The 21811-nt window shown below is 43.7% G+C and overlaps 2 protein-coding genes across 2 annotated transcripts; both read left to right on the top strand.

Annotated features, from left to right (window-relative positions):
* The first annotated feature begins 13666 nt into the window (after positions 1-13666).
* On the top strand, positions 13667-18443 carry LOC127296303 (protein trichome birefringence-like 26). The gene is made up of 3 exons (XM_051326343.2): positions 13667-14051; positions 15934-16211; positions 17197-18443. The coding sequence occupies exons 1-3, from the start codon at positions 13868-13870 to the stop codon at positions 17977-17979; spliced, it is 1245 nt and encodes a 414-aa protein (XP_051182303.1). The 5' UTR covers positions 13667-13867; the 3' UTR covers positions 17980-18443.
* Positions 18444-19236: 793 nt separating this feature from the next.
* On the top strand, positions 19237-21030 carry LOC127296287 (hydroquinone glucosyltransferase-like). Its single transcript, XM_051326329.2, has one exon. The coding sequence runs from the start codon at positions 19356-19358 to the stop codon at positions 20811-20813; it is 1458 nt and encodes a 485-aa protein (XP_051182289.2). The 5' UTR covers positions 19237-19355; the 3' UTR covers positions 20814-21030.
* Positions 21031-21811: the final 781 nt, after the last annotated feature.

Genomic DNA, 21811 nt, shown 5'->3' with positions numbered 1-21811 from the left:
GACACACTTAAGGTTTGATGTTGAAATGGTAGAACTTGAATATGGAATGGAGTTCGAAGTTTTGTTCGAAGTCCCGGATGGGATCCCGGACATCACGAGGAGTTCCGGAATGGTCCGGAGAATAAGATTCATATATAGGAAGTCATTTTATAAGATTTAAAATGATCCGGTGATTTTGCGGAAGGTTCTAGAAGTTTCTAGAAAAGTCTGGAAGGAATCACTAAGGAAGGAGGAGTCCCGGAGGGACTCCACCTCCCCATGGCCGGCCAACCCTAGAGGGTGGAGTCCAAGGTGGACTCCACCAAAGGGGGCCGGCCACCCCTCCACATGGAAGGGGGGAATCCCACCTCAAGTGGGATTCCCACCTTGAGGAGGTTTCCCTACTACATGGGAAGGTTCTAGTGTTGGGGTCTTATTCGAAGACTTGTAGTCCAACACTTGGGGATCCACCTACATAATGAGGGGCATAGGGGAGGGGGCCGGCCACCACAATCACCCCACCTTGGCCGCACCCAAGGAGGCCGGCCACCACCTCTCCCAAACCCTAGCCGCCCCCTCTCTCCTCCTCTTCTCCCGCACGCTTAGCGAAGCTCCGCCGGAGATCTCCACCGCCACCGCCACCACGCCGTCGTGCTTCCGGATTCAAGGAGGAGCTACTACTTCCGCTGCCCGCTGGAACGGGGAGAAGGACGTCGTCTTCATCAACACCGAACGTGTGACCGAATACGGAGGTGCTGCCCGATTGTGGCACCGTGATCAAGATCTTCTACGCGCTTTTGCAAGCGGCAAGTGATCGTCTACCGCAGCAATAAGAGCCTACTCTTATAGGCTTTGGAAATCTTCAAGGGTTAGTCTCGTCCATCCCCTCGTTGCTCCCATCTTCTAGATTGCATCTTGGCTTGGATTGCGTTCTCGCGGTAGGAAAATTTTTGTTTTCTATGCAACGAATCCCTACAGTGGTAGATTCATGAAGTAGGGATTCGTTGCATAGAAAACAAAAAATTTCCTACCGCGAGAACGCAATCCAAGCCAAGATGCAATCTAGAAGACGGGAGCAACGAGGGGATGATCGAGAATCACCCTTGAAGATTTCCAAAGCCTATAAGAGTAGGCTCTTATTGCTGCGGTAGACGATCACTTGCCGCTTGCAAAAGCGCGTAGAAGATCTTGATCACGGTGCCACTATCGGGCAGCACCTCCGTACTCGGTCACACGTTCGGTGTTGATGAAGACGATGTCCTTCTCCTCGTTCCAGCGGGCAGCGGAAGTAGTAGATCCTCCTCGGAATCCCGACAGCACGACGGCGTGGTGGCGGTGGTGGTGGAGATCTCCGACAGAGCTTCGCCTAAGCTATGTGGGAGAGAGAGGTAGGAGGGAACCGCTAGGGTTTGAGAGAGGGGGCGCCGGCTAGGGCAGCCTTGAGGGGTGCGGCCATGGTGGAGTTGATGTGGCCGGCCAGCCCCTCTCCTCCCCTCTTTATATGTTGGAGATATGCCCAAGAGGCAATAATAAAATGGTTATTATAATATCTTTGAGTTTATGATAATGTTTACATACCATGCTATAATTGTATTAACCGAAACATTGATACATGTGTGTTATGTGAACAACAAAAGAGTCCCTAGTATGCCTCTTAACTAGCTTGTTGATTAATGGATGATTAGTTTCATAATCATGAACATTGGATGTTATTAATAACAAGGTTATATCATTATATGAATGATGTAATGGACACACCCAATTAAGCATAGCATAAGATCACGTCATTGAGTTATTTGCTATAAGCTTTCGATACATAGTTACCTAGTCCTTATGACCATGAGATCATGTAAATCACTTATACCGGAAAGGTACTTTGATTACACCAAACGCCACTACGTAAATGGGTGATTATAAAGGTGGGATTAAGTATCTGGAAAGTATGAGTTGAGGCATATGGATCAACAGTGGGATTTGTCCATCCCGATGACGGATAGATATACTCTGGGCCCTCTCGGTGGAATGTCGTCTAATGTCTTGCAAGCATATGAATAAGTTCATAAGAGATCACATACCACGGTACGAGTAAAGAGTACTTGTCAGGAGACGAGGTTGAACAAGGTATAGAGTGATACCGAAGATCAAACCTCGGACAAGTAAAATATCGCGTGACAAAAGGAATTGGTATTGTATGTGAATGGTTCATTCGATCACTAAAGTCATCGTTGAATATGTGGGAGCCATTATGGATCTCCAGATCCCGCTATTGGTTGTTGGTCAGAGTGAGTACTCAACCATGTCCGCATAGTTCACGAACCGTAGGGTGACACACTTAAAGTTGGATGTTGAAATGGTAGTACTTGAATATGGAATGGAGTTCGAATATTTGTTCGGAGTCCCAGATGAGATCCCGGACATCACGAGGAGTTCCGGAATGGTCCGGAGAATAAGATTCATATATAGGAAGTCATATTCCAAGTTTGGAAATGATCCGGTGCATTTATGGTAGGTTCTAGAAGGTTCTAGAAAAGTCCGGAAGAAATCACCATGGAAAGTAGAGTCCCGGAGGGACTCCACCTTGCATGGCCAGCCAACCCTAAAGGGGAGGAGTCCAAGGTGGACTCCCCTAGGGTGGCCGGCCAACCCCCCTCATGGAAGGGGGGAATCCCACCCCAAGTGGGATTCCCACCTTGGGTAGATTTCCCTACATATGGGAGGTTTCATTGTTGGGGTCTTATTCGAAGACTTGGATACCAACACTTGGGGATTTCCACCTATATAATGAGGAGGAGAGGGAGGGGGCTGCCCACTCTTGGCCGCACCACCTAGGGCTGCCCTTGGCCGGCGCCCTAGCCTCCCCCTCTCTCCCCAAACCCTAGCGGTCTCTCTCCTCCACCACATCCCGCACGCTTAAGCGAAGCTCCGCCGGATTTCTCCACCACCACCGACACCACGCCGTCATGCTGTCGGATTCAAGAGGAGCTACTACTTCCGCTGCCCGCTGGAACGGGGAGGTGGACGTCGTCTTCATCAACAACCGAACGTGTGACCGAGTACGGAGGTGCTGCCCGTTCGTGGCGCCGGAACCGATCGTGATCAAGATCTTCTACGCGCTTCTGCAAGCGGCAAGTGAACGTCTACCGCAGCAACAAGAGCCTCCTCTTGTAGGCTTTGGAATCTCTTCAAGGGTGAGACTCGATAAACCCCTCGTTGCTACCGTCTTCTAGATTGCATCTTGGCTTGGATTGCGTGTTCGCGGTAGGAAATTTTTTGTTTTCTATGCAACGTTATCCAACAGTGGTATCAGAGCCGTGTCTATGCATAGATGGTTGCACGAGTAGAACACAATGGTTTTGTGGGCGTTGATGCTCTTGTTATCTTTAGTTTGAGTACTTTGCATCTTTGTGGCATAGTGGGATGAAGCGGCTCGGACTAACTTTACATGACCGCGTTCATGAGACTTGTTCCTCGTTCGACATGCAACTTGTATTGCATAAGAGGTTTTGCGGGTGTCTGTCTCTCCTACTATAGTGAAGATTCAATTTACTCTTCTATTGAAAACACTAGTATCAACGTTGTGGTTCATGTTCGTAGGTAGATTAGATCTCTCTCGAAAACCCTAAACCACGTAAAATATGCAAACCAAATTAGAGACGTCTAACTTGTTTTTGCAGGGTTTGGTGATATGATATGGCCATAATGTGATGATGAATATGTATGAGATGATCATTATTGTATTGTGGCAACCGGCAGGAGCCTTATGGTTGTCTTTAAATTTCATGTTGAGTAGTATTTCAAAGTAGTTGTAATAGTTGCTACATGAGGTGAACAACCATGAAGGACGGCGCCATGGACCTTGACGCTACGCCGACGATGATGGAGATCATGCCCGAAGATGATGGAGATCATGTTCGTGCTTTGGAGATGAAGATCAAAAGCGCAAAGACAAAAGGGCCATATCATATCACATATGAATTGCATGTGATGTTAATCCTTTATGCATCTTATTTTGCTTAGAACGCGACGGTAGCATTATAAGATGATCCCTCACATTAATATCAAGATAATAAAGTGTTCTCCCCTCGTATGCACCGTTGTACAGTTCGTCGTTTCGAAGCATCTCGTGATGATCGGATGTGATAGACTCAACGTTCACATACAACGGGTGTAAGCCATGTTGCACACGCAGAATACTTGGGTTTGCTTGACGAGCCTAGCATGTACAGACATGGCCTCGGGACAACGGAAACCGAAAGGTTGAACACGAGTCATATGGATGATATGATCAACATGTTGATGTTCACCATTGAAGCTACATCATCTCACGTGATGATCGGTTTTGGTGTAGTGGATTTGGATCGTGTACCACTTAACAACTATGAGGGATGTTGTATTAAGTGGGAGTTCATTAGTAATTAGATTAAAACATGAACTAATTATCATAAACATAGTCTGAGTAGTATTTTGAATTAATTTTGTAGTATTGGCATCCGTTTTTCTACCATGCGCTAGTCTTGTTATTGAGATAGAAATACTGTTAAAACCTGACAAGAAACTTTACGGACTGGTACCGTATTGTTAAAGAATCAAGAAGTGATTAAGTCCTATAGCAAACTTTTAGTAAACCTCAAATTGTTGATTCAAAGAGCTATGGTTTCAATTAGTACATAAAGTTATCTTGTCTCCGTGAAAATTGAAGTTCAAATCTGTTTGAAAAGTAAGGAGCTGAAAATTTAGTTTTCAGAAATAATCAAGGTATGAGATATATGTGATATCTAAGACCTTATTGCAAGATGATAGAATATAATTTGGTGAGACTACATAAACTCATAAGTTTTATGGGAATGTACGAAGGTTGAAGACGCAAGGCGTCCCAATCCTCCAACTATTGGGGCACTAACAATATTCGCATATCCATGAAGTTATCATCCTTAGTATGCACCGTTGCTAAGACTCGTCGTATCGAAGCATCACGTGATGATCGGGTGTTATAGATTCTACGTGTGCATACAACGGGTGCAAGCCAGATTTGAACATGCGAATACCAAGGTTAAAACTTTACGAGCCTAGCATGTACAGACATGGTCTCGGAAAGTCGTCATGATATGATGGATAAAATTATGAGTGAAATTGTTCATCATATTACAAAGTTACTAATAGTGAAATCTGAAACACTTGTCATATGATGATCAACTTAAAGTAAGAACCTCAAGGTTATTGGTATTTGACCAACAAACCTAGAAGTTAATGATGTTAAAGTGTTTTTCTGAATAATGAGGAAAGCTAAAAGAGAAACTGCAAAAGATATTTTGGCAAAAAGAAAAGAAAAGACTAGAAAGTCCAGCTTAGGTGTATATAAATGATATACATGTTATGGTTGTATTCCTAGTTAAGTCACACTATGAAATTCTTGGGTATTAGTACTATATTGGTTGGTATGAAGTGTCATACAAAACAACGCAATACAAAGATACAATGGCCTAAGTGACTGACAAGGAATATGATAGGAATGCACGTCTGGAACAAAATAAAGTGTTATTATGTTCGTCATTAGCATTCTATCTAGCCCTTAGAATTTATAATAAAGAACTTAATAATTGTTATTTTGCTCTGGTCAAATGAAAACAATGAGTTGTTCAAATTATGACATTACTCCATGTACGATGGATAAAGTTATTATAAATCTTAATGGTGAAACACACATACATAACACTGACGCTAAAATGCCATAAGGCAAATGATTTGAATTCCACTTATTTGTGGAACCGCCATTTAGGTCATGTTAGAAAGGAACGCATGAAGGAACTCCATGCAAATGGATTTTTGGAGTCATTTGATTTTTGAATCATTTGGCGCTTGCAAATCTTTTCTAAAGAGAATGATTAAAATACTGTTCGTAGGCCAAGAGTTGAACGGGCAACAAACTTAGTGGAAAAATACATGATGATGTATGTGGTTCACTGGGCATAGTTGTGTGCGGGAGATTCTTCTACTTCATGAAAACTTCCAACAATGAATTGAGTATATATATGTGGATATATTCGATAAGGAAGAAGTTTGAAACATTTGAATGGATTCAAATAATTTTCAGCATGAAATGGAAATCATCGTAATAGAAAAGTCAAATATCTATGATTGGATCATGGTGGAAATATTTGAATTACGAGTTTTAGCGAACATCTAAGAGAGTTATGAAATTGTTCTACAACTCACGTTTCTTGGAGTATCATAATGATGATATAGTATCCGAGAGATGTATCCAAACCTTGTTGGATTAATGATGAGATAAAATATTATGACGCCATTATATTTTTGTGGATTATGCTTTAGTGACTACCGCTTTTACACTAAATAGAGCATCATCATGATCCGTTGAAATGACACCATACAAGTTATGGTATGGGTATAAACCCTAATAGTCTTTTCTTTAAATTTTGGTCTAAAGAGTTTACAACCAAAATCGGATGAATGTCTTTGTTGGTTATCCCAGAGATTTAATTGGGAATTCTTCCCACGAGACAAAGACAAAAGTGTTTGTCAATGTTTCTTATTTCCGAGAAATTGTTTCTAGTGAAGTATTTGAGTGGGAGGACAATATAACTTGATAAGGTTTATGAACCTGAGCATAATGATCAGAGTAGCGCAGCATCGGAATTGGTTTCGGAAGCGGCCACGACGATCATGGCTCTCATGACTACAAATTGTTTTAGCCATGGAGATCGAAGTACATATTGAACCTTGTAGGTATGGTTTACTTTGTGATCAAATAAATGATTTGTGGACAAATGATTGATTTTGAACACTGATAAACCAACTACAAACAAAGAAGTTATGATGGGCCCTGACTCCGTTAAAATGGCTATACGCCATGAAATTCAAGATAGATGAATACTTTTTGAAAGTAAATGGATCTATAAAATTGATGGACTTGGATAAAATATCCTTGAAGAAGCCCGACTTGTCGAAAAATTGTTTACGACAAAGTTCAAAGAGTTGACTACGATAAGATTAGATCTTCCGTAGCAATGCTTATAGTCTATATGGATTATTCTAGTAATCACTACATATTTCTTTTATGAGATATGTTAGTAGGATGGCAAAATACATTACTTATTAGAAGTGTATATTAAAAGGTGTATACAAGATACAACCAAGAGTTTTGCTGGTCCGTGGAATACTAGATAGGTATACGAACTTCAATTGGATGAAGTAAGTATCGCGGAGTTGGATTCTTCACCAGATGAAATAGTCAAAGAGTTTTTGATTTCATCAGAGACAATGAAGAGGCTTGCATTTGCAAGAAATTAAGTGGGAGTGCTAAGACACATTTATAATACTTTATGTAGGTGACCTATAGTTGGTTATAAATGATGTAATTATATACTTGATTAAAAGGTTTCATTGAGAAATTAACTTCAATGAAAGGATATGGACTGAAACAAATTTAGTGTCAAGATCTATGAAGATAGATTGAAACACATAATAAGTTTAAGTCAAAAGTACATAGAATGGATATTGAAATAGTTCAATATAAAAAAAAATATTAAGAAAATATTCTTGTCATGTTAAGTTTTAACAAGACTTGAGTGTATCTGACACTCAATGAGTAAAAACACATGAGTGATTATAGATCACAAATAATATGTACACAATCAGATGTCATGTGCTATAAAGTGTTATGAGCATATACCAGAATGATTCATATGATGATCATTGGACAACAGTAAGAATATTCTTGAGTAGTTTAGAAGAACCAAGGATATATATATATAATTTTGTATAGAGAAATGACAAACAAATCGCTGTAAGGTGTTACACCGATATTGGTTTTATCACATATAAAATATAATTTCAATCTCAAATTTGACTAAGTGTTGTTTAAAAGGTAGCACAATAAGCTAGAAGTTGTCTATGCTAGATTTAGAAAAGTTCTAAATATTGTGACGGATTCTACAAACGAAAGGCAGAGTATGTCATTGTTTTGACAATGACTGAGGATGTTAAGTCAAAAGGTTCTTTGAGAACTTGGTGTAGTTCCGATAGTGTCAGAACTTTGAAGCTATATTGTGTGTGACAATATTAGTGACATATTTCAGACCGCGGAATTAAGGTTCCACCAGAAGACCAAACATATTTAATGCTGACTCATTAGGAAATGAGTTGTGCGTTGAGACGCAAATGAATTACAAAATACATATGTTTCTGAGCATGTCAGATCCGTTGACTAAAACCTCTCCCATGAGCAAAACATGATAAAGCACCAGAAGGCCAAGGTGTTATATCTTTACAAATGTAAACTAGATTATTGACTCTAGTGCAAGTGGGAGACTGTTGGAGATATGCCCAAGAGGCAATAATAAAATGGTTATTATAATATCTTTGAGTTTATGATAATGTTTACATACCATGCTATAATTGTATTAACCGAAACATTGATACATGTGTGTTATGTGAACAACAAAAGAGTCCCTAGTATGCCTCTTAACTAGCTTGTTGATTAATGGATGATTAGTTTCATAATTATGAACATTGGATGTTATTAATAACAAGGTTATATCATTATATGAATGATGTAATGGACACACCCAATTAAGCATAGCATAAGATCACGTCATTGAGTTATTTGCTATAAGCTTTCGATACATAGTTACCTAGTCCTTATGACCATGAGATCATGTAAATCACTTATACCGGAAAGGTACTTTGATTACACCAAACGCCACTGCGTAAATGGGTGGTTATAAAGGTGGGATTAAGTATCTGGAAAGTATGAGTTGAGGCATATGGATCAACAGTGGGATTTGTCCATCCCGATGACGGATAGATATACTCTGGGCCCTCTCGGTGGAATGTCGTCTAATGTCTTGCAAGCATATGAATAAGTTCATAAGAGACCACATACCACGGTACGAGTAAAGAGTACTTGTCAGGAGACGAGGTTGAACAAGGTATAGAGTGATACCGAAGATCAAACCTCGGACAAGTAAAATATCGCGTGACAAAGGGAATTGGTATTGTATGTGAATGGTTCATTCGATCACTAAAGTCATCGTTGAATATGTGGGAGCCATTATGGATCTCCAGATCCCGCTATTGGTTATTGTCGGAGTGAGTACTCAACCATGTCCGCATAGTTCACGAACCGTAGGGTGACACACTTAAAGTTGGATGTTGAAATGGTAGTACTTGAATATGGAATGGAGTTCGAATATTTGTTCGGAGTCCCGGATGAGATCCCGGACATCACGAGGAGTTCCGGAATGGTCCGGAGAATAAGATTCATATATAGGAAGTCATATTCCAAGTTTGGAAATGATCCGGTGCATTTATGACAGGTTCTAGAAGGTTCTAGAAAAGTCCGGAAGAAATCACCATGGAAAGTAGAGTCCCGGAGGGACTCCACCTTGCATGGCCAGCCAACCCTAAAGGGGAGGAGTCCAAGGTGGACTCCCCTAGGGTGGCCGGCCAACCCCCCTCATGGAAAGGGGGAATCCCACCCCAAGTGGGATTCCCACCTTGGGTAGATTTCCCTACATATGGGAGGTTTCATTGTTGGGGTCTTATTCGAAGACTTGGATACCAACACTTGGGGATTTCCACCTATATAATGAGGAGGAGAGGGAGGGGGCTGCCCACTCTTGGCCGCACCGCCTAGGGCTGCCCTTGGCCGGCGCCCTAGCCTCCCCCTCTCTCCCCAAACCCTAGCGGTCTCTCTCCTCCACCACATCCCGCACGCTTAAGCGAAGCTCCGCCGGATTTCTCCACCACCACCGACACCACGCCGTCGTGCTGTCAGATTCAAGAGGAGCTACTACTTCCGCTGCCCGCTGGAACGGGGAGGTGGACGTCGTCTTCATCAACAACCGAACGTGTGACCGAGTACGGAGGTGCTACCCGTTCGTGGCGCCGGAACCGATCGTGATCAAGATCTTCTACGCGCTTTTGCAAGCGGCAAGTGAACGTCTACCGCAGCAACAAGAGCCTCCTCTTGTAGGCTTTGGAATCTCTTCAAGGGTGAGACTCGATAAACCCCTCGTTGCTACCGTCTTCTAGATTGCATCTTGGCTTGGATTGCGTGTTCGCGGTAGGAAATTTTTTGTTTTCTATGCAACGTTATCCTACATTATATAGGTGGAAGCCCCAAGGTTTAGGTCAAAGTGTCCGAATAAAACCCCAACATAAACCTTCCATGTGACCAAACCTAGGGGGAGTGGGACTCCCCCCTTTCCTTGGTGGGGTGGCCGGCCACCATGGGGAGGAGTCCACTTGGGACTCCTCCTCCCTTAGGCTGGCCGGCCAAGATCCTTATTTCTTCCGGACTCTTCTAGAACCTTCTAGAACCTTCCAGAGAAAATACCGGATCATTTTCAAACCTAGAAAATGACTTCCTATATATGAATCTTATTCTCCGGACCATTCCGGAACTCCTCGTGATGTCCTGGATCCCATCCGAGACTCCGAACAAAACTTCGAACTCCATTCCATATTCCATATCTACTTTAAACGACATCAAACCTTAAGGGCCACTTCTTTTGGGCTTCCGCTTATGCAGAAGCCAGCTTATGCATTTCGGTGGAGATAAGCACCGGTGGAGAAAAGCTCTCAAAAACTGATATTTACACTTCTTTTGAGCTTATAGAGTTTGGATTGTTGAGTTGTGTAATATCGGTAATGCCCCTGATTTGATATAATCCGTAGACAAGAAAATTAATGCAGACTTCCATCTAGAAAAGATAAATTATGGAGTAGAAATATCTGTATCTAGGTAGCACATAGCACTACGATGCAAAACTAGCATCTTCCAATTGTTGATCAAGTACAGGACGGGGTCTTATGATTTGGTCCGGGATGGCCTTGTAGGGTGACCGCAGCAGCTCAGCCCGTCTCCGTGAACCGTATTTCTCCATCAGCTTGAACGGGTTGTCGATCATGCGGCTCCTCCGGCCAGCAGTACATCACGCGACCTGCCGCTCGTGCGCTGGACTCCAAATGCCGGATCTCAGCGAGCATCCTCTGCAGCTCCTCCGTTCCTCGGCCGACCTCCAGGAGCTGAGCTCGGACGACGGCCGTCGAGCTGGACGTCACCTGCGGGGGAGCGGCAACGGCCGTGGATGAGCGGTGAGGGGAGGGGGGTGCGGCGGAGGAGGAGCGGCTATGGGGTGCGGTAGCAGCGGCGGCGGAGGAGCGGCTATGGGGTGGGGTAGCAGCGTCGGCGGCGGCGGCGGTAGGGAGGAACCCTACCGCTCCATTTCCTGAAAGAGTTGGGTCAATGCCACGGGATGAGTTCTGATGCATTGTTTTTTTTTTCCTTTAGACGGCCCAACCGTTTTTTAGGGAGTGGCATTCTGTTGTAATTCGAACTGAAAAAAGGGGCAGAAGTTTGTACCGATTCGGGTTTCATCTCAGAAGCTCGGGAAACTGTCCCGGATGAGTTTCTGGAATTGCACGCGAGGAAGGCTTCTCGGTAGAAATAAGCTTGCCACCAGCTAGAGACTTCTTTTGAGCTTGAGTTGCCCACAACCTAGAAGCCAGCCCATAAGCTAAAAAGAAGTGCCCCTAAGTGTGTCACCCTACGGTTCGCGAACTATGTAGACATGGTTGAGACTTTTCTCCGACCAATAACCAATAGCGGGATCTGGAGATCCATAATGGCTCCCACAAATTCAACGATGACTTAGTGATCGAATGAACCATTCACATACGATACCAATTCCCTTTGTCACGCGATATTTTACTTGTCCGAGGTTTGATCATCGGTATCACTCTATACCTTGTTCAACCTCGTCTCATGACAAGTACTCTTATAGGCTACAACGGGTCCCAATGAAAATAAGAACAAAAGGTCCCAAATTCTGGTGCTTTTTCACCTCTGCAGTTCTGCATGTATCCACCGCTGCAGTTATAACCTAAGAAGACCCGAAATTATTTGTATTTTGGGCTATACAAAAAAGATAAAATCTTACAAGGTTTGAATTTTCTGTTCAGACATCTAGATCTATAATTGTGTACCTTTTATTTATGAATTATCTTTTGTGCAGTGTACAATACAATTTCTTTTAGATTGAGATTTTGCACACTTGAAACGTACATCATTGGCTGTATGAATATATCTTTTTCTAGATTTTACAATTTTTGAAATATGTTTTTTCTGAATGTTCAGAATAAAAAGGCTACATTCCTGATGCCAAAACGAACTGTCATATGTGTTCTGTACAAAATATATTATGCTCACAGGTGTGTTTTAAACCATTGTGTCTTGTACTTCTTTTTTATACAACATGCATATGAATGTACTTTTAGTGGGGGCTTGACTTAAGTAGAGAGAAAATCCCTATTGTACTATTTGTTCACTCGTTTTGCCAGATTATTTAGGATTAGATACTACCAGTTGGATCAAAAATCAGGATGTGGCGATATAATTGGGTGCCGAGAGGAAACCCAAGAATCTTCGGAAAATACAATCAAATCAAGGTTGAGATGGGCGTCTGATCTAACCGATCCAGCTTCAGAGTCATGCAAATAAAATCTGGTGCGCTTGATCTTCCACCCCTCGGATGCTGTTTTGAATATCAGACTTCTTTCCTTTGATGGGGATGATTTCCTGGCATGGAATTACGAGAGGAATGGACACTTTTCTGTCAAAAGTGCATACGTGGAGAGTAATTCAAAATCTGACAGGTTTGTAGTCCGACAGGTTAATCTGGACTGCCAAGCAGGGATGGGCGGGCCGAGTTCTCTTGTTTACTTTAGTCATGTTGTTTGAAAGGACTTGGTGACTCCAAATTGGCTATTGAAGGTGTTGTGTGAGATACCAGACCGCTGCTCTCCAGTTTCCTTTCATACAACATAACTAAAGTAAGCAGGAGAACCAACAAGGTAACTCATGAGCTAGCAAGGTTGTGGCTTTTGGTGTGTGTGCGCGTGCGTTTGTGTGTTAATCAGCTCAGCTCCCTAGGATCCTGCGTGATGACTTTTGACGACAAAGATTGAACAGATTTGTTCACTCTTAATTCAGTGTTGTAAGTAGACCAAGTATCATTGAAGTTCCTAGTTTACGAGAAACACAACTACCCAACCCTAGCCGTTGTCTAGGGATTTGAATAAGGTCTGTCTGACCTTTCCCTACCCATTTTACTGTCAATGAGTGGCCCGTGAGGGTTCGCGTCAACAAATCGGTTGGTTCTTTTTCAGATCTTGACAGTTGGTGTGTCTACCAAGGGAAATACTAGTTAGATAGTTTTTGGAGTGGCAACTTCCAAAATCCGGTTTATTCTAGTCTCTAGATTGCCTCTAAATAATTGCAAGTCTATGATCGATCCGTGGCTATTGAGGTCTTCAAACCCTTGTATGGTTAGGACGCTTGATGGTGCCGTATGCTTGTCCCTTATTAAGTACATTTTTCAGTTTCCGGAGGACGAGATCGAAAAGAGCAGACGGAGAAAGAAGAGGGCCCGTATTATTTTATTTGCCACTAGTCATCGCTTGTACTATCTTCTATTTTTCATAATAAATATAAGATATAAGATGGCATTTAAGTATCTTTCTTTTAAATAAATGGATAGGCCAAGTTAACCTATTTTCGCCAAACCTGTTCGAAACAGGAGTACAAGTTTGCCCCCTTATATTTTTAACTTTAAGCTTTTGAAGACAGGGTTAATTTTTGAACGGGAAAAAACAAAAACAGTGAGGAGCGCATGCCTCAGCAGATCTAGCTCATAGCTGCGGGCTGCGGCAGGACCGCAGGAGACAGCGCCCACCGACGTCACAGCCGAGGTCCCGCCATCAACTACCTCTCTAAGCCGTCGCCTTCCTCTCGGCTCCTGCCACTCTGCTCGCGCACGCACCTCAGGCCTCCATATCCTACTCTCCTACCGCACATTAGCACCCCATGGGCTCGGGCACGAGGTGGCCGCCGTGGGCGGCGCTGCTGTACTCTCCTCGTGCCCGCATGGGAGGCGGAGCGGGATGGGGACTGGCGTTGAAGGCTATCGGGTGGATCCTCTTCGCCGGCGTCTCCTTCCGTCTGCTCTGCTCCTTATCCTCCTCGCCCACTTCGCTAGAGAGCAAGGAAGGTACGCGATTTCTCTGCCAGTTCCAACCTCAGTTGACTAACAAAGTTCAGAGATCCGTAGGATTTTGTACGGGAATGGCGCCTATTTCCTTGTAGTTAAGGTTGGAACTTGGAACTTGTGTTCTGGTTCCATGAATTGGGAATTTCGCTCTGTTCGTTCCTGAACCCTTGCTGTCTTGTATGAAGACTAGTTATGTTCAGAAACAATATATTCATATTAATGTGAAAGATATTTCTGAAAAGGTGACCTACTAAGCTGTAAAGGAATTAGTTTTTTTGCTTTTCAAAGTTAACTTGAGAGTTGCTCATTTGTGTTAGTGTTCTTTGTTGGATGACCTGGCATTTGTATTAGTAATCTTTGGTGGAGTGGATGACCTGGCATGCACTGTATTTCCAACGTCACATACGCACAGCTCTGTCGTCACTACCCATGTTTATCTGATGCAGTTGACTAGTTATATGTTTTCCTTGTTTATGCACAGCATGCCTCTAAATGTTAAGCCCCTCTAAAGTGAATCAACACATCTATGTTCTTCTAGTTTCTCATAATCTTGTTTAAGTGGTGCATTTTGCTTCAAAGTCATCCTATTCTAGTTTCTCATAATCTTGTTTAAGTGGTGCATTTTGCTTCAAAGTCCAACCACGTGGCAAAGTAGGACTCATTTGGCATTGACGGATTCCATGTCGGCTTGATTTCTTAGTTGTAGTTAGGAAAAGGAAAATTATTTCCTGGTCTTTTTTCATGTCTCACCCTTGTTCAGTGTCACATGATCAACAAACATAGTACACGACTTCTTGAAAAAAAAACCTAGTATATCAGTTCATATGTGGTCATATCTCCAGCCGGAGATGGAGCACCATACTATGGATATTGGGTGCAACCGGATGGCAATGGTTGCACAGGATTTCTACAGCCGGTGCGGCTGGCATGTTGATCGACGGCTGATATGAAGATGCAAGGGCGCTTCATGTTCCTGTTTTTTAGATGGCTTATTTTTGTTGCGACTGTAAGTGATCCATGATCTGTAATAAGTTTTGAGATTTGCTGGTTGTAATAAAACTGGCCGTATGCATCGATTGATGCAGAGGCTGGGGATACCCCATTTCGAAAAAAAGTACATCAGTTCATGATCTCCAATAGAAGAATGATTGAACACAGCCGTTGACATTTCTATGTGGTTCGACCATTGGAGACAATAAGCGGAGCGACCAAATGACCTTGACGTTGGTGAGAACAAGCAGCGATTGCAGAATTCTGTAGCAAGGATGAATGTGCTTGTGACCGTCATGAGCGCACAGATGATGACCTTCATGAGAATTCATAGATTGAGACCTTGCATGGTGGCAACCCTCACCAGCACGTCCAGGCAACCTTGCCTCTACGAATATGGCATCACAATGAGCAGGTGGCTTTGCATCCATAAGGACGGTTATTTCCACGGGTAGTCTCTAGGAAGAACAATTTGGTGAATTTCAGATCAAATCATTTTACTTGCCATAAGGAATTTGGCAGCAATCATTTCAGATCCAATATTTTTCTTCTAGCAGAGAGAGGAGCAGGGGCATTTTTTTTTTTTTTTTTTTTTTTTTTTTTTTTTTTTGCAAAATAAAACCAAGCATAAACTAAACTAGTGTGTTTGCAATTAGCGCCAGGTGCCTTCTGTTACCATGCTGTGAACTTTTGACTCAAAATGCACCACATGGACAAGATTAGTCACCCAGCGTCAGCGGGGCAATTCTGAATTTCTATTACCTGAATGCACCCTTTAATCTGAGGATTTACTCTCTTGGAAATCTTAAAGAAGAAAAAGCATTGTAAGCTGAATTACTTCTTTCTGCAGTATTCTCCTTTCTAGAATCTGATGTGGATACTACTTGCACAGGAAAATGCGACCTTTTTAAGGGGGAATGGCTACCAAATCCCTCCGGCCCAGCCTATACAAATTCAAGCTGTCGATTTATTGATGATCACCAGAACTGCATGATGAATGGTCGACCCGATATTGTATATCTTTACTGGAGGTGGAAACCTTATGAATGTGATCTGCCACCATTTAATGAAGTGAGATTTCTATCAGCTATGAGGAACAAAGCATGGGGCTTCATTGGTGACTCCATTCTTCGTAACCAAGTTCAGTCATTGATTTGCCTTCTGTCTAAGGTAAATGATAATACTGCGAAACTCCATTTAATTATCTTTTTATTGCTTAATTTGAAGAATTATGCTCATTTTTATGTTAAATGGTCCTAAAAATAGCATATAAAATGCACTGGAAATTTTATTGTGCCTCATTAGCAGATATAATTGGAGAAGCACACACTGAATTATGTTAAGAGAAATTTACAGGAGCTTTCTAAAAAAAAATCATATCCAAAGCTCTTTACCCCTTGCCAGTTTCTGTAATGCAAACATCGCTTCTGATAATATTGAGAGAATCTTTTATGTAGTTGTGACCTAAAGTTGTGCATGTCATTATTTGATTCAAAATATGGTTATTTACGATCCGTGCAAAAAAATTGTAACATATTTACTTCATTTTGCACAGATTGCAAAGTCATATATTGCAACCAAAGTTTACACATATATGCCTTGGCATATGATAGTTTAGGGATTCAAGCGTGCCCAAAAAATGTTTGAAGAGGAATATGAACCAAGCCTATAGTTTAGGGGTCAAAAGTAGATATTTCCAGATTACATTTTGTGTGGTTTATGACTTGTGTCCACTATTTGAATGTAAAGGACTTGTTGCCATTTTACAGAAAATTGATGCACATGGTCTTTCTTCGATTAAGTTAAAAGTGCAAAACTAATGAGTGTTTATTCCCAAGTACACAACAATGTTTAATAATATTGCAGATAAGTTTCTAGGGCCTTATGCTTACATTTTTTTATAATAGTGAAAACCTGTATGGTCCATGAACTTTCTTTGTAATTCAGGTTGTTCATTCATTTCCCATGGTGCTAAATTGTGGAGTATATCTCCCACTTGCGTTCATATGTGTTATTATTTTTCCTGTCCCAATGTACTTTTAGTTGGATTAGAACAAGACATACTTATGTAATATGCCGTTTGTCCCCTTGTTTAGACCTTGCATTCATTGTGCTACACTATCCTAATTATTGGACCTTCTTGCTGTTTATCTAGGCTGACGAACCTGTTGAGGTCTACCATGACAAAGAATTCAGAAATAGGAGATGGCACTTCCAATCATACAACTTCACCGTGTCTCTCGTTTGGGCTCCCTTCCTCGTCAAATCAGAGGTTTCTGAAAATGAGAATGGCGAGTCTACCTCAGAGATCCAGCTTCACCTTGATGTACTTGAACCAACCTGGATAAGTCAGTATGAGAGCTTTGACTATGTAATCATTGCTGGTGGACAATGGTTTCTTAAGACTGCGGTCTATTGGGATAATGGTAAGGTGATAGGCTGTCATTATTGTCAGGACAAGAACCTAACTGAACTTGGATTTGAGCACCTGTATCGCAGGACTTTACAATCAGTACTCAAATTCATCTCCTCGACAAACCACAAGCCAGTTGTTCTATTCAGGACCTGGGCGCCTGATCACTTTGAGAATGGCGAGTGGTCCAGTGGTGGAACTTGTAGCAGGATATTGCCTTACAGGAAGGGAGAGTACAGTGGAAAATACATGGATAATGTCATGAGGGGGATTGAGCTAGAAGAGTTCAACAAGGCCTTAGCTGTGGTCAATAGTTCAGGGGATGTGGTGAATCTGAAGCTCTTGGACATTTACAGCCTTTCGGCCATGAGACCTGATGGCCATGCTGGGCCTTACAGGATGTTCCATCCATTTGCACAGGGTAACAAGGATGCCTCGTCGGTTCAGAAGGATTGCCTGCATTGGTGCGTTCCAGGCCCCATTGACGCCTGGAATGATCTGATAATGAAGTTGGTTCTGAACTGATGAAACCTTTAGATGTGTAGTTGCACTACTTGCTGATTGAGTCGTAGGGCTGGTTGTTGGCGCTGAAGTTGCCAATCTCGATTCAGGGTTTAGTCCCTGGCATGCGACCGTGCTCTGATTCTAGTTTAGCAGGAAGTGGTAAAGAGCAAACAGTTTTTGCTTGTAGGTATGAACCGGCCGGCTTGCTACCGGTTGTTGTTGGTTGTGGCTGGTTGGCACCCTCTTCCGTAAAAAATGTGCATGTGTTTGGATGCAGTAACATAGAGTTTAATCTTGAATCTATATAAAAATTAGGAGTATTCTCTTTCCATCTCCTTTTTTCATTTCTTTTTTGCAGTTTAAATCTGAGTTAGAAGTTCATGTGGTTAGGTTAAAACATTTGACCCTGCGAGTCGGGAGTTGAACTGTGTGTCCTCTCCAAAGGAATTTCTGCTCGTGAAGAAAAGCAGTTGAAAGCTGCTATTGATCTTGATGAAGTGAAAGGTTCTGTTTCGTGATCTCGAAAAGTTCATGCAATGAAGGTGTTTTTGTATACTTGTAACTCTGTCTCGGTCCTCAGCAAGCAGCCAAGCACCGGGGTCAATATCGAGGTTCTGCTGCTTGCTGAAGATGATGGATGAGTTCCATTTAGGTGGAGTTTGTAGGAGGTAGCTACAAAAACTGATGAGGAAGGGCCGAAATCCGAAATTCCTCACGAGTGGACATGCACCAACAATCGGGTCTGTCCACTCGTGCAAATGTTTATTTAGGCCTCAGATTCAACTACAGTATTATATCTCAACTCCAGTACATTTTGCAAATAATTCTGTTTTCAATCATGTACCTCTCCTCTGGGTTGTTTTTCGAAGACATTACAACAAGCTAGGTGAAAAAAAAATATTTCTTATGTTTCTTTTAAAAAAATGCATAGAAATAAATTTACACCATTAACTAGTTGATAATAGTACACGTTAACTCATATCAGCATGAAAAATATTGCACATATCATATCTAGACAACAAAAGCATTCTGGATCTCAGCATTGATATTGCATATTATTAAGGATATATTGCATGATCATCAAGTATAAAGTGCATTATCATCAAGAAAATATCCGGATCTATGCAATATTATGTAAATCTGGGAATCTTATGCACAATTATTGAAGATAAGCAAGATTTAGGAATGCATATTTAAATAAGATGTCCATATTTACATAAGATTCCTCATCTTCCAGCTGCATTAGCCGTTGTGATCTGTACAAGAAGGTCAAACTTTGCAGTTTGCACACACAACGCTGGCATCATCAGCAAAGACGCAAAGAACAACCCAACCACTCCGCTTGTCTCTACGCTCTGCGCCAGGGAGGTGACCGGGAACCGTCGCTGGCGAGCGCCATGGGACATGGCCAGGAACCTTCGCCGGCGAGCGCTCGGCCGCACGTGCTGCTCCTGTGCAGTCCGTGCATGGGCCACCTCATCCCTTTTGCCGAGCTGGCGCGCCGGCTCGTCGCCGACCACGGCCTGGCCGCCACGCTCCTCTTCGCCGCTGCCACGGACACCCCCTCGGAGCAGTACGCCTCCGTGGCCGCGTCTGTCCCCGACGACGTCAACCTGGTCGCGCTGCCCGCACCACCGGCCCTGCCGCCCACAGCCCCCGTGCGCGAACGTGCCACGCACGCCGCCGTCTCCAGCGTCCCGCACGTCCGGGAAATCGCCCGGTCGCTAACCTCAACCGCGCCGGTCGCCGCGATTGTGGTGGACATGGTCAGCGTGCCTGCGCGCGACGTCGCCACCGAGCTCGGCGTCCCGTGCTACATGTTCTTCACCTCGCCGTGGATGCTGCTGTCGCTGTTCCTGCACCTCCCGGAGATCGACGCGGGGCTCGTCGGGGAGTACAGGGACGCGACGGAGCCGATCCGGCTGCCGGGATGCGTGCCGATCCACGCGCACAACCTCCCGGGATCTATGCTCGTCGACCGGGGCAGCGACGCGTTCGACAGCTTCCTGTCCATGGCCAAGGACGTCTCGAGAGTCGATGGGATCCTGGTGAACACGTTCAGCGCGCTAGAACCCGTGGTGGGCGACGGCACGGACGGCGTGACGGAGCTGCCGGTGCACGCGGTCGGGCCGTTGGTCTGGACCAGGCCGGCCGGCGTGGACACGGACCATTCACGAGTCATCAGATGGTTGGATCAGCAGCCACACGGATCTGTGGTGTATCTGTCGTTCGGGAGCGGTGGCACGCTTACGCTGCGGCAGACAACCGAGCTAGCGCTAGCGCTGGAGATGACTCAGTGTCGGTTCGTCTGGGTCGTCAAGAGGCCAGATGAAGACACGGCCAGCGGCGCTTTCTTCGGAACCCGGCGAGGAGAAGAAGACGACGACGAGCTCGGCTTCCTGCCGCGGGGCTTCATTGGGAGGACGTCCGAGGTGGGGCTCGTCCTCCCGTCATGGGCGCCGCAGACGGCCATCCTCGCGCACGCCTCCGTCGGCTGCTTCGTCACGCACTGCGGGTGGAACTCCAGTCTCGAGAGCATCCTCAATGGCGTGCCCATGGTCGCGTGGCCGCTCTACGCGGAGCAGAAGATGAACGCCGCCATGCTGGAGGTCCAGGCCGGGGTGGCCGTCCGCGTCCACGCTGATGCTGACGGGTTCTTCACCAAGGAAGAGATCGCCGGCGTGATCCGACGTGTGATGGACGAGGAAGAAGGAGCGACCATGAGGAGGCGTGTTGGCGAATTCAGACACAAAGCGGAACAGGCTCTAACCGAAGGTGGTTCTTCAGCTCTTGCATTAGCGCACGTCACAGGTACCTGGAGATCTTCTCCTATGTATTTACCGAGAAGTACATAGAAGGGGGCAAATACAGTAGAATTGTTTCTCCACTGCTGCAAGTACCATGAGTTATTTAAAACTTCTAAAACCATTTTGTTCAGGCTATAGGTTGGACCCTATTCCTGAAATGTTATTCCAAAATTTATGCATTCCAAAAGTGCCATGTAGTTTATGGTTTTATAACATCTGATCTGAAGTAGTGCGAAATTCTCGAATACCTTGCCACCTTCGGCATCCTCTTCCCCTGGAATAAGCTTCATTTTTGGGCTTCTTCTTGCTTTTAGGTTCAAAAGAAGCGACCATGAAGAAGCATGTATGTGAGTTACCTGTAGTGAGACGAAGGGCCTGATTGGTTACTCGTAGGATTTGATCCCATCTATAGAACATGGCTCCATGGATGGTGTCCGGGAAATGCAACCACTAATTCATGTTATGTTGTGCAAGTTGTTTGGTTGCAAACAATTCCTACTCATCAGTTGTGAAGCAAAATCTCTTGCGTTTGGTTGCCCATAAACCGCGTTTCAGTAGATGCAACGGCTATTTGGGTACATCCAGCGTAATATGTATGTGAGAGTTCCACTTTAGCTCCCTCAACACTAGGCATATACTTGTCCTTGTATTGTGTCAGTATGAGATAGTAAGCGTATCTAGCTTCCGCCTCCTCCATAGTATTGTACCGTGTGTAGATGCAACTACGAAAATGGTGTACCTGAGTATTCCCAATTGGCATACACTCCGGGAACCATACCCTTGTAAACAACATACGATAACATTTATATGCATAAGATAAATAATATATATCAGTAAAGCAAATTCCTACATAATATACGACGTAGTGCCACAACATTTAAAAAAATTCAAGTACCAAGAGATGAGCCTCATATAAAAGACACACGATAAAAGAGTTAAACCAATAAAACCACGTGATGGCAGACGACCGAGCTAGCGGTCGGCCTGGAGACAAGTCACTGCCGGTTCTTCTGGGTCATCAACAAGCCAGACGAAGACACGTAGAG

Source organism: Lolium perenne, chromosome 1 (assembly GCF_019359855.2).
Source record: "Lolium perenne isolate Kyuss_39 chromosome 1, Kyuss_2.0, whole genome shotgun sequence".
Lineage (NCBI taxonomy): Eukaryota > Viridiplantae > Streptophyta > Magnoliopsida > Poales > Poaceae > Lolium > Lolium perenne.
Note: the sequence above shows the minus strand (reverse complement) of the source record. Positions and strands in the feature narration are given on the sequence as shown.